Source organism: Bos javanicus, chromosome 9, assembly GCF_032452875.1.
Source record: "Bos javanicus breed banteng chromosome 9, ARS-OSU_banteng_1.0, whole genome shotgun sequence".
In the NCBI taxonomy this organism is placed as follows: domain Eukaryota; kingdom Metazoa; phylum Chordata; class Mammalia; order Artiodactyla; family Bovidae; genus Bos; species Bos javanicus.
The window spans coordinates 32428909-32445256 of NC_083876.1; the positions used below are offsets into that span (position 1 = coordinate 32428909).

Genomic DNA, 16348 nt, shown 5'->3' on the forward strand with positions numbered 1-16348 from the left:
ATTAATATGTGTCTTGGGGTGTTTCGCCTTGGGTTTATCCTGTTTGGGACTCTCTGAGTTTCTTGGACTTGGGTGATTATTTCGTTCCCCATTTTAGGTAAGTTTTCAACTATTATCTCCTTCAACTATTTTCTCATGGTCTTTTTTTTTTGTCTTCTTCTTCTGGGACTCCTGTGATTCTAATGTTGGGGTGTTTAACATTGTCCCAGAGGTCTCTGAGATAGTCCTCATTTCTTTTAATTCTTTTTTCTTTTTTCCTCTCTGATTCATTTATTTCTACCATTCTATCTTCTACCTCACTAATCCTATCTTCTGCCTCCTTATTCTACTATTTGTTCCCTCCAGAGTGTTTTTTATATCATTTATTGCATTATTCATTATATATTGACTCTTTTTTATTTCTTCTAGGTCCTTGTTAAGCCTTTCTTGCATCTTCTCAATCCTTGTCTCCAGGCCATTTATCTGTGATTCCATTTTGTTTTCAAGATTTTGGATCATTTTCACTATCATTATTCAGAATTCTTTATCAGATAGATTCCCTATCTCTTCCTCTTTTGTTTGGTTTGATGGGCATTTATCCTGTTCCTTTACCTGCTGGGCATTCCTCTGTCTCTTCATCTTGTTTATATTTCTGTGTTTGGGGTGGCCTTTCTGTATTCTGGCAGTTTGTGGAGTTCTCTTTATTGTGGAGTTTCCTCACTGTGGGTGGGGTTGTATGGGTGGCTTATCAAGGTTTCCTGGTTAGGGAAGCTTGTGTCCCTGTTCTGGTGGGTGGAGCTGAATTTCTTCTCTCTGGAGTGCATTGAAGTGTCCAATAATGAGTTATGAGATGTCAGTGGCTTTGGAGTGAGTTTGGGCAGCCTGTATATTGAAGCTCAGGGCTATGTCCCTGTGTTGCTGGAGAATGTGCATGGTATGTCTTGCTCTGGAACTTGTTGGCCCTTGGGTGGTGCTTGGTTTCAGTGTAGGTATGGAGGCATTTGATGAGCTCCTGTTGATTAATGTTCCCTGAAGTCAGGAGTTCTCTGGTGTTCTCAGGATTCGGACTTAAGCCTCCTGCGTCTGGTTTTCAGTCTTATTTTTACAGTAGCCTCAAGACTTCTCCATCTATACAGCACCATTGATAAAACATCTAGGTTAAAGATGAAAAGTTTCTCCACAGTGAGGGACACCCAGAGAGGTTCACAGAGTTACATGGAGAAGAGAAGAGAGAGGAGGGAGATAGAGGTGACCAGAATGAGATGAGGTGGAATCAAGAGAGGAGAGAGCAACTAGCCAGTAATCACTTCCTTATGTGTGGTCCACAGTCTGGACCACTCAGAGATGTTCATGGAGTTATACAGAGAAGAGAAGAGGGAGGAAAGAGACAGAGGTGGCCAGGAGGATAAAGGCGGGGAGTCAAAAGGAGACAGATCCAGCCAGTAATCAGTTCCCTAAGTGTTCTCCACTGTCCGGAACACACAAAGAGATTCACAGAGTTGGGAAGAGAGGAGAAGGGGGAGGGAGGCGATATAGGTGACCTGGTGGAGAAAAAGGAGAGTCCAAAGGGGGAGAGAGCAGCCAAGCCAGTAATCTCACTCCCAAGTAAAAATGGGTACTGAAGATTGGGTTCTTAAAGGTACAAAATTGATAACAAATACCAAAAAGCAATGATTAAAAATCTGGAGTAGAGGTTGGATTTTCAAAAAAACATTAAAGAAAAAAAAAAGTCACAAAAATTGTAAAATATATATATATATATATATATATATATATATATATATATATGAAGTTTGCTTTAAAAAATAGGGTCTCTTTTTTTTTTGCAAAGTAATAGTAGGTTATAAAAATGAAAATTAAAGGAGTAATAGAGGACTTAAAAATAAAAAAATTAAAGAATTATAGTAAAAATAGTAAAAATATATCTGGGACTTTCTCTGGTGGTGGTGTGGGTAGTTCATTTTCGGATAGTTCCTTGATCCGCCTTATATTTCTCAAGATCTATACGCCCCTTCCTGTGTAGTTGGTACTAACTACAGGGTTTTAATCTATTGCACCTGTCTCTGTTTTAGCTGCTTCTGTTTGCTGGTCTCTTCAGTGTCTAATTTCCGCCCTGACACAAGGGGGCAGTGGTGGACAGTTTTTTAGGCTCACTTGTTCAGTCGTGCTGTGGGGAGGGAGGGACGCTGCAAACAAATAACACTGGCGTGTGTTCACACTGTCTCGGCCACACTGGGTTTGCCCCTGCTCACAGGCGTGTGTACTTTCCCTGTCTACACTGCTTAGGCTCTAGGTTGCTCTGCCGGGAAGTGTCCGATGCTGGCCCTGGGCTGCATGCACCTTCCAGGTCTAAGCCGCTCAGGTTCGGGCACTCGGGTAGTCCTCAGAGGCGCAGACTCAGTTGGGCCTGCGTTTTTGAGCAGCTCAGGTGACCAGGTGTTTGGCCAGCATGGTCGCTGCGACTTATCGCTGCTCGGTTTTCTGGGTGTACAGCCGGCGTACCTTCTCAGGCGGATGTTGACCATCCAGAATCTCAAGAAGTCTTAGTTAGCAATAAGCCTGCTTGCAGTTTGGTAGCTGATGCCTCTCTAGGGCCGCGATTGCCCCCTTCCGGCTCTGGCTGCCCTCCCCTGCCTGTCACTGGAGGGTTGTGGGCCGGTCTGCAGCCGGCTAGCTTTGCTCAGTCCTTTGCTCTGTGAGCGGGCCTGGCGGTGTCTTAGGTTAGGGCTTTTTGCGTGGTAGCTATCCCTCAGTGTGGTTTGCTATCCCAAGTTAGTTCGCTCAGATTGCCCTCAGGGCATTCAGGCCCGGTCCTTACTCTAAGCAATGCAGCCCACGCCTCCCTGCCCAGCCCCCGCTTGCTAGCCTCGGGTGCAGGTGTCTGCGCTGCTGCTCCGCTGGGGCAGTTACCGTTGGGCACTTAATCTGTGGGTTTTAATTATTTATTTATTTTTCCTCCTGGTTATGTTGCCCTCTGTGGTTCCAAGGCTCGCCACAGGCTCGGCAGTGAGAGTGTTTCCTGGTGTTTGAAAACTTCTCTCTTTTTAAGACTCCCTTCCCAGGATGGAGCTCCGTCCTTACCTCTTTTGTCTCTCTTTTTATCTTTTATATTTTTTCTTACCTCCTTTTGAAGACAGTGGGCTGCTTTTCTGGGTGTCTGATGTCCTCTGCCGGCATTCAGAAGTTGTTTTGTGGAATTTTCTCAGTGTTCAAATGTTCTTTTGATGAATTTGTGGGGGAGAAAGTGGTCTCCCTGTCTTATTCCTCAACCATCTTAGGACCGCCTTTCCTAAATGGTTTCTTTAAAACACCTCAGCTTAATGTAAAATATCTTCTCGTTCTTACCCCTTTTTTCTTTTTTACAGAATATTTTAATTGTTACTAAGGTAAAAAGATGGAGAAGGAAATGGCAACCCACTCCAGTGTTCTTGCCTGGAGAATCCCATGAACGGAGAAGCCTGGTAGGCTGCAGTCCATGGGGTCGCACAGAGTCGGACACGACTGAAGCGACTTGGCAGCAGCAAGGTAAAAAGAAGGTGAAATGGTAAACCTACATGTACATAATGCCAAAGTTATACAGGTATAAATTCTAACACATGGCAGTATTATTTCAGATATTCTGTGCTCATCCCCATACCTTAGGTAATATTTTAAGCAAATTGAGAGTTCCTTCTTAAACTTTAATTAAAATAGTAGTAATATTTATTTTGCATTTACTATGTGTAAGGCATTATAAGAGGTTTACGTGATTGTTTAAGTTAATAAAAAAATTACGTTAGGTACAATTCTATATCCATTCTGTAGGTGACATAAATGATATTTAGACTGTTCTCTAACTTGTTTCCCTATTTAATTAAGGTTCATTTCATTGGTGAACAACCTTATGTTGCTGTAACTTCATAGCTTTGGCACTTTCAGGGCTCTTGATGATGGATACTCCCATAACATGGTCTCCAGAAAATTACAGTAAATTAGATAGTCAGTTGACCTTAACCTTAATGAGAATATGTGCTGTATATTTTTGCAATGTGAGGTTTTATAGTTCTGATGTGGTGGTTGTTCAATCACTAAGTCATGTCTGACTCTTTGTGACACCATGGATTGTAGCATGCCAGGCTCCCCTGTCCTCCACTATCTCCCAGAGTTTGTTCAAATTCATGTCCATTGAGTCAGTGATGCCATCCAACCATCTCATTCTCTGCTGTCCTCTTCTCCTTTTGCCTTCAGTCTTTCCCAGCCTCAGGATCTTTTCCAGTGAGTTTGCTCTTTGCATCAGGTGACCAAAGTATTGGAGCTTCAGCTTCAGCATCGGTCCTTCCAATGAATTTTCAGGACTACTTTCCTATAAGATTGAGTGGTTTAATCTCCTTGCAATCCAAGGGATTCTGGAGTCTTCTCCAGCACCACAATTCAAAAGGAACAATTCTTTGGTGCTCAATCTTCTTTATGGTCCAACTCTCAAATCCGTACATGACTACTGGAAAAACCATAGATTTGACTGTACGGACCTTTGTTGGCAAAGTAATGTCTCTGCTTTTTAATATTCTGTCTAGGTTTGTCATAGCTTCTGTACACGATTAAAAATTTTTTCACTATAGAATCCTTCTAAGGTAAAATACCTTGGACATGGAACAACAGACTGGTTCCAAATTGGGAAAGGAGTATGTCAAGGCTGTATATTGTCACCCTGCTTATTTAACTTCTATGCAGAGTACATCATGAGAAACGCTGGGCTGGATAAAGTACAGGCTGGAATCAAGATTGCTAGGAGAAACATCAATAACCTCAGATATGCAGATGACACCACCCTTATGGCAGAAAGTGAAGAGGAACTAAAGAGCCTCTTGATGAAAGTGAAAGAGAAGAGTGAAAAGTTGGCTTAAAGCTCAACATTCAGAAAACGAAGATCATGGCATCTGGTACCATCACTTCATGGCAAATAGATGGGGAAACAATAGAAACAGTGACTTTATTTTTGGGGGCTCCAAAAATCACTGCAGATGGTGACTACAGCCATGAAATTAAAAGATGTTTGCTCCTTGGAAGAAAAGTTATGACCAACCTAGACAGCATATTAAAAAGCAGATACATTACTTTGCCAACAAAGGTCCATCTAGTCAAAGCTTTGGTTTTTCCAGTAGTCATATATGGATGTGAGAGTTGGACTATAAAGAAAGCTGAGCCCTGAAGAATTGATGCTTTTGAACTATGGTGTTGGAGAAGACTCTTGAGAAGTCCCTTGAACAGCAAAGAGATCCAACCAGTCCAACCTAAAGGAGATAAGTCCTGAATATTCATTGGAAGGACTGATGCTGAAGCTGAAACTCCAATACTTTGGCCACCTGATGCGAAGAACTGACTCATGGGGAAAGACCCTGATGCTGGGAATGATTGAAGGCTGGAGGAGAAGGGGATGACAGAGAATGATATGGTTGGATGGCATCACTGACTCAATGGACATGAGTTTGAGTAAGCTCTGGGAGTTGGTGATGGACAGGGAAGCCTGGTGTGCTGCAGTCCATGAGGTTGCAAAGAGTCGGATGTGACTGAGTGACTGAACTGAACTGAATTGAAGGTAAAATACAATTACCTTCTCTTTACTGAGAGAAAGTAAAAAATAAAACTTAGAAGATGTTAATAACATATCTGGGGTTGCACAGCTGTTCAAGTGATGGAGCTGAGGTTCTTCAAATCTAACTCTAAAGGTATACCCTTACCCACACCATTAGATATCTGTTCTTAAAGTGAGACACTAGAGGAGGAAAACGGAGAGGTGTAGTGTAGTGTGTAGGATAGGATAGGTAACACTAGACTGAGAAACAGGAGACTGGGATTCTGTTTTGAGATCTGTACTTGGTCAAGTAATCTAACCTTTATGGATTTAGTTCTTCATTTGCATATGGAATTAGGTCAGAAGTTACACACAGAATACTTTTTTGCTTGTGAAATCAAATAATTTCAAGGCAGTATTCAAAACAATTATGATTTATGTTCATTTACAAACCAAATAACTGTTTTCATTAGCCCTGCATCTCTACTTAATTTTCTTGTTAATCTACATTTTTGCTGAAAAGAAAATATTTGAATTTAAAACTTTAAATGTGACGTATAAGAGCATTTCAGCTGTAGTAAATTTGCAGGAATTAAAATTGTTTGTTGGAGGTATATTTTGTATCTTTTTGGACCTCATTTTTACTTTCATTGTTATCCGTCCATCCATCCATCCATTCATACACTCAGGTTTTTCTATCATTTTGCATCTTAGCATGGTAGAATATGACTTCCTGAGCCTGACCCAGCTGACTGACCTGAATGTAGTCCACTTTTGAGACCTGTGTTGAACCCAGGTATTTCTGACCTGGAAAGACTCTCAGTCAGACAGCCATGGGTTTAGAGTAGAGATTAATGATTTCATATCTCCCCAGACATGTAGGTGGTTAGAGGACCAGATGCTAATTTTTTTGTCAGTTCTATCATAAAGTAACAGTTTTTTTTTCCTGAGAAAATTTGAATTTTCAAAATCAGTCTTCATAATTTGAGATCATTACAATTTGATTTATAAACATTTTTAGAGAGAAAGAACACTTGCAGCTCTTTGCAAGTAAACTGCTGATGAGACAATCTAAATTGAAACTCGTAAGAGATATCTAGAAAATGGTACAGTTGAAAGAAATTTTAAAAGCCTTTCAAGAACATAAAAATACTACAGTTTTGGTGTAAATACAAAAAGGAGCTTCTTTTTTTTTTTTTAACTGACCAACTTTTAAAATGAGTTTTGCCTTGAATTGTTGACCTCTTTAAACAGTACCTAGATTGTCCTTTAAGTTGCCAATAATCTGACTGCAGATCAGAAATGCTCCCCCCACTTTAAAAACCAGCTTTTCATCTTATTTTACATAAACTTACAAAATGAAGTTTCTTAGTTTGTTGTGAATGATTGGTAAGAGTGTACAAAAAGGGCTTGAGAACTAACTTGTGAACAGTATAGACTTCTATAATTATTTTAAACAAGTAATTTTAGAACTTGTCACTCAATTTCTGCCTCAGTAGGATTTGAAGTGACTTCACAAAATACAATTGAGAAATATAAAATAGTTAAGAAAAAATGGTGATTGGTGATAATGATTAGACAATAACTAAATGAGAACCAAGATTTGCACATAATTGTGTATTATTACTGTCAAGTACAATTGCTGAAATAGTAGGTCATATGTTTGGCAGTAGGGAAACAGAAGCTTCTCATTATAACAAGTAAAAGCAAGCAGTTCAGGAAAGTATGCTTTTCATGATCTTGATACCTGATACACAGTTCTCCTCATGTTCTTGATGGTTATTTCTATATGATTCTTTAATGCAATCATTCTCAGTTTCTATGCAGATACCATAGTGCCAAAATAGGATTTAATATTTTAGGTATATCTTTTGTAAACATTTAGCTGGATTTAAAAATTATGTGAACAGTTCTTTGAGTGGATTTTTACTTACTGTGATTGTTAAATTTTGATTTTTAACCATATTGTATACTTTCTGTTCTGCTTTTCTCAAGCTTTTTCTTTCTTACCTTTTTTTGATTCACTTTTTCTCTCATGACATTTTCCTTCTAGTGTATCACAAGTTATACACACATATCTTTAAAAAATCTTTACTGAGCTATAATTCATATACTGTATAATTCACCCATTTAAAGTATACAGTTTAATGCTTCTTAATATATTCTCAGAATTGTTCAACTGTTATACAATCAAATTTTAGAACATTTTTTAGCTCCTCCTCCCCTAAGAAATCTGTAATCTCTCTCTCTCCATCTTTCCTTCCATCCCCTTAAGCGGTCACTTATCTGTATAAATTTCTTTGTTCTGAACATTTCAGATAGAGTCATCTAATATGTTGTCCTTTGTTACTGATTTTCACTTAGTGTAATGTTTTCTAGATTCATTCATGTTGGAACACATATCAATCAATACTTCTTTTCATTACTGTATAATATTCCACTGTAACACTTTTTATTTATCCATTTATCAGTTGATGGATGTTGAGTTATTTTGACTTTTTGACTACTAATAATACCTCTATGGATATGTTTTCATTTCTCTTTGGTGTATACCTTGGAGTGGAACTGTTGGATCATATGGTAACTCTTATTTTTGATTTTTTAGGAACTGCCAAACTGTTTCTTAAACAGCAGTACTATTTTACACTCCTGTCAGCTTTGTATGAGAGTTCCAATTTCTCCACCTCCTTGCCAACACTTATTATCTGTCATTTGGATGATAGCCATCCTAATGGATGTGAAATGGTGTCTCATTGTGGTTTTGAATTGCATTTCCCTAAAAATGTTGAGCATCTTTTTGTGTGCTTTAATAAGACCATCTGTTGATCTTTGGAGAAATGACTTTTCAAATTTCACATCCATTTTTACATTGGGTAATTTGTATATTTATTATATAATCTAATTGTGTTTCTCATATAATCTGAAGTCCCTAACAGATGTATAATTGCAAAGACTTTCTCCCATTTTATGGGCTGTCCTTTCACTTTCCTGATGGTATCATTTGTAGCAAAATTTTTAAAAATTTTATTCAGTTCCAATTTATCTTTATTTTCTTTTGTTGCTTGGGCTTTTGGTGTTGTATCTGACAGATTACTCCCTGACTTAAAGGTCATGAAGATTTACGCCTATGGTTTCTTCTAAGGATTATATAGTTTCAGCTGTTACATTTAGGCCTGCGATTCATTTTGAGCAATACTTGTTGAAAGTATAAGAGAGGAATCCAGCTTTATATTTTTTTGCTTGTGGCTGTACAGTTTTGAGCTCTCCCTATTCTTTTAGTTGTTTAGAAATTATAATATGCATCTCTAACTTGACTATAATGTTAGAATGCTGTTCCATCCTTGTTTTATTCATCATAGTTGATATTTTGGTTTTCTTTGCCCTCTTTTTGTTAACCCACAAGTTAGATATTGTTATATAACCATTGGTGTTCTTAGGTTTAATCACACGTTTTTGTTTTTTTTTTTTTAATCTTGTTTTTACAACTCAGGACTCATTTTTCTTTTTTAGTGAAAGAACCTTAAATGTTAGTATGATTTTAGTGACTCTCTTGGTGATAAGCTCTGTTTTTGTTTAGCTGGATTATATATTTTGCCTTTGATCTTGGAAGATAGCTTAGTGCTCCAAACAATTCTTGGGTGCCAATTATTTACTGTTAACTTTCAGGAGCTATTTCACTGTGCTCTGGATTCCATTATTGCTATAAAGAAGCAGGCTATCATTCTGAGACTTGTTGTATGAATAAGCTGCCTTTTCTCTCCAGTGCATTTCATACTGTGTGGTGCTTTGTAGTTTCCTTATGATAAGCTGTAGTTCTGTCCTGCAGCTGTGTGTGTGTAATGGTGAAATTGTAAACCCCGAGGAGGGCTATTTTCATATTTTATTGTGAATAATATATTTGTATAGTCTTTTCTGCCTAGTACACTGCCTTGTACATTATACATTGCTAGAAGATTGTTTGGTTGAATATTATTGAATTTCCTTATATAGCTCTTTTCCTACCAGAGTATAGTTAAGAATATTTTAAAAATATTTACCTAACAATGTAAGGAATGCTTAGAAATGTTCATTTGTTTAAAAAAATGGGGAGAGTTAAATGTGGCTTAAATTTTTTTTTTCCTCATGATACATTATCACGGCATTAGCAGGAACGGGAAAAAGTCATGGTATTCTATAAAACTTAATTATTGCCTTTGGGTTAGGCTTAATATTTTTATTTAAAATGTAAAATACTATATTTTATATTGAATGAAAATACAAGCTGTTATTTTTAAAAGCAGAATATTTTAATATATTTATACAGTTTCCTGATTATTTTTTAATTGTAAACATTTATGATTTCTTATTATACTATAGATCTGGAAGGTGTGGTTTTTTAAAAAATTTAATTCCTTTTTACTATAAGAAAGAATAGAGAGACTGTCCCTACATGTAAGAAGATAGAATCAATCTGGCATGAATTGCCAGGTAAGAATAAGATGATAGTGATTTTGTTCAGAATCCAGAACTTTTGTTGTCTTAAATGTAATTCACTTGCATTATCAGGTTACAGCAGTGTCCTCTTCTTCTCTTTTTCCCCTATAAGCTGAAATCTGTCTGCAATCATTAGCTTTTCTGTGTTCTCTGTGAATACTATGGACCCTGCCCTCTGGCTTTTAAAAGGACTACCTTCTGTGGTTTCAGATTTCACTGTTCTAACTTAGATACTGCTGGATGCCATCATAATAACTTGCCTTTGAGATTTGTGGCTACAATTAGGTGGTATAATGAAGCACATTAGGAAATGCGTTGCATCTGCCTCTAATTGTGTTTCATTAGGCAAAATAAATTAATTTTCAATTCATCTCTGAGAATGGTCGTTTTTTTTCAGGTATCTATCCTGTCAAATGTTTAATTCTTTGTTCATTAATTTATGTTGTGTGTGTGCATGTGTATGTATGTGCATATGTATGTGGATAGAATAAACTTTAATTCTGAGTTTTCACAGAACAAATTCTGAATGTCACAGTAAATCAATTTCTACAATGAACCTCAAATACTGTTGATAGTTGGACTTGAGATATTTAATCTTGAAATTGAAGGTTTCAGAACTGAAATCAGTCACAGGTGTACTGAATAGAACATTGTACTGAATAGAATAGCAGAATCACTTATTAAAAAGTGATGTTTCCTGGACCTTCTCTACTCTTGAATTGAATGAGAATCTCTTGGAGTAGGGCTCCAGATACCAGGTAACTGTGTTTTGTGCTGAAATTTGAGAACTTTAGATGTAAGTGAGTTTTGGAGTAAATTCTATTCTTAATGTAATGTTCTATGAACAGGATATATTACAGTAGCTTTTAGATTTGTAGGAGTAAATACTAGTGTGATGTAGAATTGGTTTTTATCACCAATTGTTGATTTTCTATGCAGTTTGAAAATATGAAGCTGGCAAAGGTAGACAGGAAGTTAGCATATTTTCAGATAGAAGTAGCACCCAGGACTGGTGAAGTTTCAGCTGGTCTCAGAAGTTTCAGCTGTGGCATGGAATGTGAGACAGTCACTTCATATATAATTCAGACTTTAGAAGCGGCGTTCTTTGATATTTCAGACTCTCTGAGGTGACACAATAAAACATCTTTGCAGAAGTTTGGCTAAATGGTAAATTTATGCTCTTTGGAAAGAAAATAAGACATTGTGTAAAGTAGAATGTAAAAGCATCCTTTCTTTCTCTCCTCTTTCTACCTGTGTTTATTAAGTTTTGAGTATATTCCTCCAGATCATTTATGTGCCCATGAATATGTGTGTACTTATATACACAGCTTCCCTCGTAGCTCAGTCAGTAAAGAATCTGCCTGCAGTGCAGAAGACCTGGCTTTGATTTCTGGGTCATGAAGATCCCTTGGAGAAGAAAATGTTAACCCACTCCAGTATTCTTGCTTGAGAAATCCCATGGATGGAGGAGCCTGGTGGGCTACAGTCCATGGCGTTGCAAGAGTCGGACACAACTGAGCGACTAAACCACCACCACATATTCCTCCAGATCATTTATCTGCCCGTGGATATGTGTGTTTGTTTGCATATTTTAAATATTGATGTATACATATTACCCCTCTTCTTCCAAAGGCTGTAACAGTTTTATGTCCTATCATCGTAGGATATTAGCAGTCATTAATAGTTTTATGTGTATAGTAGGGAATGCACTTTTACTGTTTAGTGAGTTTAGCATCTTTTTTTAAAAAATAAGTATTCTTTTTAAAAACATTTATTTTATTGAAATATTTTCTTGGCTTCATACTTGGATCAGTTAGTGTTCTTAATCAGCAGAAGAAGCTGACTGGATGATTGAGAACAGGAGGAATTTATTTAAGGGTGTTCTGTTAACTCAAAATTTCTGAGGAGCATTGGAGAACCAGGCTTAGGGTTAAGCTTCCAGGTAATACGCCTCAGGCGCCTCTGAGAACGGACACTCTCCTGCCCCATTGGAGGAACCAACCGATGCCGCCCAGTTACTGCCCCTTCTGTGCCAGCACTTGGTTTGGCCACCTCTACTGTTGTCATTGGGAGGCTAATGTGTCTGCTGTTGCCAGAAATGGTAGCTCCACACAGAGCCCATTTTCTCATGTGACTCACTTCCAAACTGAAATCTGTGCAGGTGCTTCTGAATGTCTGTATCGTCGTTGCAGGGTATGTTGGGAATTTAAGGTCTAAAATTTATTTTGGGAGGTTGGCTTTATAATATGGGAATTTTCTTGAGTATGAAAGGGTTTTGTAGAAGCTGATGGGAACCTGTAATATGGTAAGTTACAGTGATATTTTGTGATACTTATTCTTTCATCTGTAATATTTTTCCCCTTCCATCTCCAGGTGACTAAATTCTGTGCAGAGACCTCTTGGAATTATATTTTTAAAACAGTTTGCCTGGCTCTTTCTCATCTGAATCTTCTTATGATTTCCTCAGCATTTCTTTTCCTGTTACTTTATTTAAAACAATATCAAAACTCATAAGTAATATTTAAATATATACTGAGTCAAACATTATGGAAAGACATAGAGAACAAACTGTAAAAGTTACATTTCACCATCTACCCCTGCACTTCAAATTGCTATCACCTTTCAATCCACTCCAGCACTCTTGCCTGGAAAATCCCATGGATGGAGGAGCCTAATAGGCTACAGTCCATGGGGTCGCAAAGAGTCGGACACGACTGAGCGACTTCACTTTCACTTTCTGTATATCATGTGATAAAATGATAATCTTTGATTTTAGTTAGGCATATTTGATGGCGGTTTGGCATTTGATAGTAAGTCCATTGAGTGTAGAGGCCCTTTGGGCTTTATTTATTCTTTGGGCTTCCATATTGCCTACTACAGCTGTTCCTATGTTTGGGATAGTATTATGTGAAGGTCTGATCTATGGCAATAGCTGTGCAGTCATTTTGGAAGTAAAAATGTACAACCTGGGAATTTAGTAAATGTTCAGAGAAAGATAGGAATCAAAGTAGACGTCAGGTGGTCTAGCTTGGGAAAATAGGTCATTGAGGATGCCATTAAGGGAGACTGAGAATGTAGAAACTACTCTCCATCTGCAAATATATTGCTAGAACCCTTTCTGTTTATTTTCCATTACTGAAGGAGCACCTTTACCCATATTTCTGATTTGCTTTCGAGTGTGGAGAGGTACTACAGTGTTCAGGTTGGGCCTAGATTTCCACAGTTGAGGAAAGACACTAAGAGATACCATTTTTTAAGTAAAGTTAGAAGTTGTGTCTGAGGCTTCAATGATTTATCATGAATAAAACCTTTCAATGGGGAGATGGATTTTTCTTTGAAGGCATAGTACTTTGGTTAAATAGCATGAATATATACCTGTTTTCTAGTCATTTTCATCTGTAAGTAGATTGCAAATGAGCATATATTTTATGTATCCATTTTTAGAAAATGTATGAAAGTAGGTTTGATTTGTTTCAGATGACCAATAATAATAGTAACAGTAATAAGTAGTAAGTCTCTCATGTTGATGAAGTGCTTTTGAAAAACTTGTGCTGGGAAACCATATTCAGATTTTTGTTTTGGCATTTTACATTTTACCTCTTTTTTTTTTTGGTCTGTTAATTACAACTAATTTGGCATTCTTTTTTCTTTCCAGATCATTCAACTTCAAGTGGCACATTATCTTTTAAGCCTAGTCGGTCATTGGTTACTCTTCCTACTGCCCATGTCATGCCGTCTAACTCCAGTGCTTCAGTTTCCAAACATAGGGAATCATTGACATCAGATGGCTCAAAATGGAGTATAAGCCTCATGCAAGCATTGGGAAATCATAGTAGGGGGGAGCAGGACTCTTCACTGGACATGAAGGACTGCCGGCCCCTCCGGAAATGGTCATCTTTATCCAAACTCACCGTCCCAGAGAACTGTAGCCAGGGTGGCATGGTGCACACAGAAGAATCAAGGAGAGGTTTGGAAAAGACAGGGAGAGACAAGGCATTAACAGCACAACTAAGGACCATTGGACCTAGCTGTTTACATGACAGTATGGAGATGCTTAAGCTAGAGGATAAGGAAATAAATAAAAAACGACCATCAACTCTGGACAGCAAATATAAATTTGAGAGCTGTAGCAAAGAGGACTTTAGAGCTTCTTCCTCCACTCTTAGGAGACAGGCCTTAGACATGACATACAGTGCCTTACCTGAAAGCAAGCCTATTATGACAAGCTCAGAGGCTTTTGAATCTCCGAAATATTTAATGCTTGGTCAGCAAGCAGTAGGTGGAGTTCCCATTCAGCCTTCTGTGAGGACGCAGATGTGGCTCACTGAGCAGTTGCGGACAAACCCCTTGGAAGGTAGAACTACAGAGGACTCTTACAGTTTAGCTCCTTGGCAGCAGCAGCAAATTGAAGAGTTTCGGCAAGAAAGGGATACACCAATGCAGGTAAGGCTCAGAACCTAGTGTTTGCCTCCCTCCAGTGGATGCTCTGAGTACTAGCACACTTGAAGTAAGCATTTGACAGTGTGTCTGTAAGCACAGATTGCTTTACTTTTCCTTTCCCGTGGACAGTAATAAGCATAAATGTTATAAAACTCTAGAAGTATTGTGTTGATAAAACTTTAAAAATATTTGAGACTTATTAACATGGAAAACTTGAAACTTTGTATTTGACTTGTTGTTTTTCTTCTCATTTGTTTTGCTTTTGTTCAGTTGCTCAGTCATGTCCGACTCTTTGTGACTATGGGCTGTAGCATGCCAGGCTCCCTATTCTTCACTATCTCCCAGAGTTTGCTCAAATTCATGTCCATTGAGTCAGTGATGCTATCTAACCATCACATCCTCTGCCACCCGCTTCTTCTCTTGCCTTCAGTCTTTCCCAGCATCAGGATAAACACAGCAAAAAATATTCAATCTAAAGAAAATTGAAACAGAAACAAAGGAGGCTGGCATGATATAATAGAAAGAACATTAACTTGAATGAAGGCTTGGATTTTGTTTCTGGTTTTATCAGATTCAGAATCTGGATGATTCTCTTATCTGTCACTTAATACTTAATATCTCTGGGCCTGAGTTTTTCTTTCTTTCCTCCCCCCTGCCCCCCAAATTGAGATATCATCGACATACAACATATTAGTTTCAGGTATGTAGCATAATGATTCGATATATGTGTGTTATAAAACGATCACCACAGTAAGTCCAGTTAACATCCATCACCATACTTAGCTACAGAATTTTTTCCCTTGTAATAAATAAGATCTACTCTTAGTAACTTTCAAATATGCAATACAGTATTATTAGCTGCAGTCACTATACTATACGTTATATCCCTGTGATTTATTTATAACTGAGGGTTTGTACCTTTTGATCGCCTTCATCCATTTTACTCACCCTCCAGCCTGTGCCACTGGCAACCATCCATCTGTTCTCTTTATATGAGTGTAATTTTTTTGTTTGCTTTTTTAAAAAACATAATTTGTCTTTCTCTGGGTGACTAATTTCACTTGGCATAATGCTGTCAGGATCCATTCATGTTGCCACAAATGGCAAGATTTCCTTCGTTTTATGTGAATGTTCTAGCGTGTGTGTGTGTGTGTGTGTGTGTGTGTGTGTGTGTGTGGAGAGAGAGAGACAGAGCACGTTTTCTTTTTTCATTCATCTATTGATGGATACTTAGGTTGCTTTCATGTCTTGGCCATTCTTGTAAAACTGAACATAAGGTTGCATATATATCTTTTCAAGTTTGTCTTTTCTTTTTCTTCAGATAAATACCGTGGAATTACTAGATCATAGATAGGGTAGCTCTCTGATTTTTTTGAGGAACCTCCGTACTCTTTTCCATAGTGGGTGTGCCAGTTTACTTTCCCACCAACATGTATAAGGTTTCTGTTTTCTCCGCATTCTTACCAACACTTGTTATTTCTTGTCTTTCCGATAATAGCCATTCTAATGAGTATGAGGTGATAGCTCATCGTGATTTTGATTTGACTTTCCCTGATGACTAGTGGTGTTGAGTACCTTCTCATATATTTGTTCGCTGTGTATATGTTTCTTCAGAGCTTCTGCCATCTATAAAATGAGGAGGTGGAAATAAAGTCATTGATAAAGCTTTGGCAGTGGTTGGTATGTATTCAGGTTTATAAAACAGATGCGCTTTTAAAAAAAATTGGGTTTTAAGATTTATTAATCATTTTAAGGAAAGTACTGTATGATAATATTACATAAAAAGAGAAGTGTGTACTTCCTAATGTCACATGTAAATGTGTAAATTTCTTGATGTGAAAATGTCTTTTGTTCCAAGGTAATTGTCTGCAGCGCATTTTAACTGGGAAACCTGTTGTCTGTAGA

General features: G+C 37.7%; 1 protein-coding gene and 1 long non-coding RNA gene across 6 annotated transcripts in view; one reads left to right on the forward strand and one right to left on the reverse strand.

The window, feature by feature from the left end:
* Nucleotides 1-16348, forward strand: part of CEP85L (centrosomal protein 85 like) — a 148000-nt gene that overhangs the window by 47429 nt on the left and 84223 nt on the right. For 4 of the 5 annotated variants that reach the window (XM_061427461.1, XM_061427459.1, XM_061427462.1 and 1 more), the window contains exon 3: nucleotides 13659-14446. In XM_061427461.1, the coding sequence (XP_061283445.1) occupies nucleotides 13659-14446 (788 nt within the window). Of the gene's footprint in view, nucleotides 1-3344; nucleotides 3505-13658; nucleotides 14447-16348 lie in introns of all 5 variants that reach the window. The other variant, XM_061427463.1, reaches the window with a different exon arrangement.
* LOC133253786 (uncharacterized) lies at nucleotides 14530-15586 on the reverse strand. Its single transcript, XR_009738432.1, has 2 exons — nucleotides 15392-15586; nucleotides 14530-14915 (listed from the first exon to the last, which is right to left on the reverse strand). It is a non-coding gene; the product is annotated as an uncharacterized LOC133253786 (long non-coding RNA).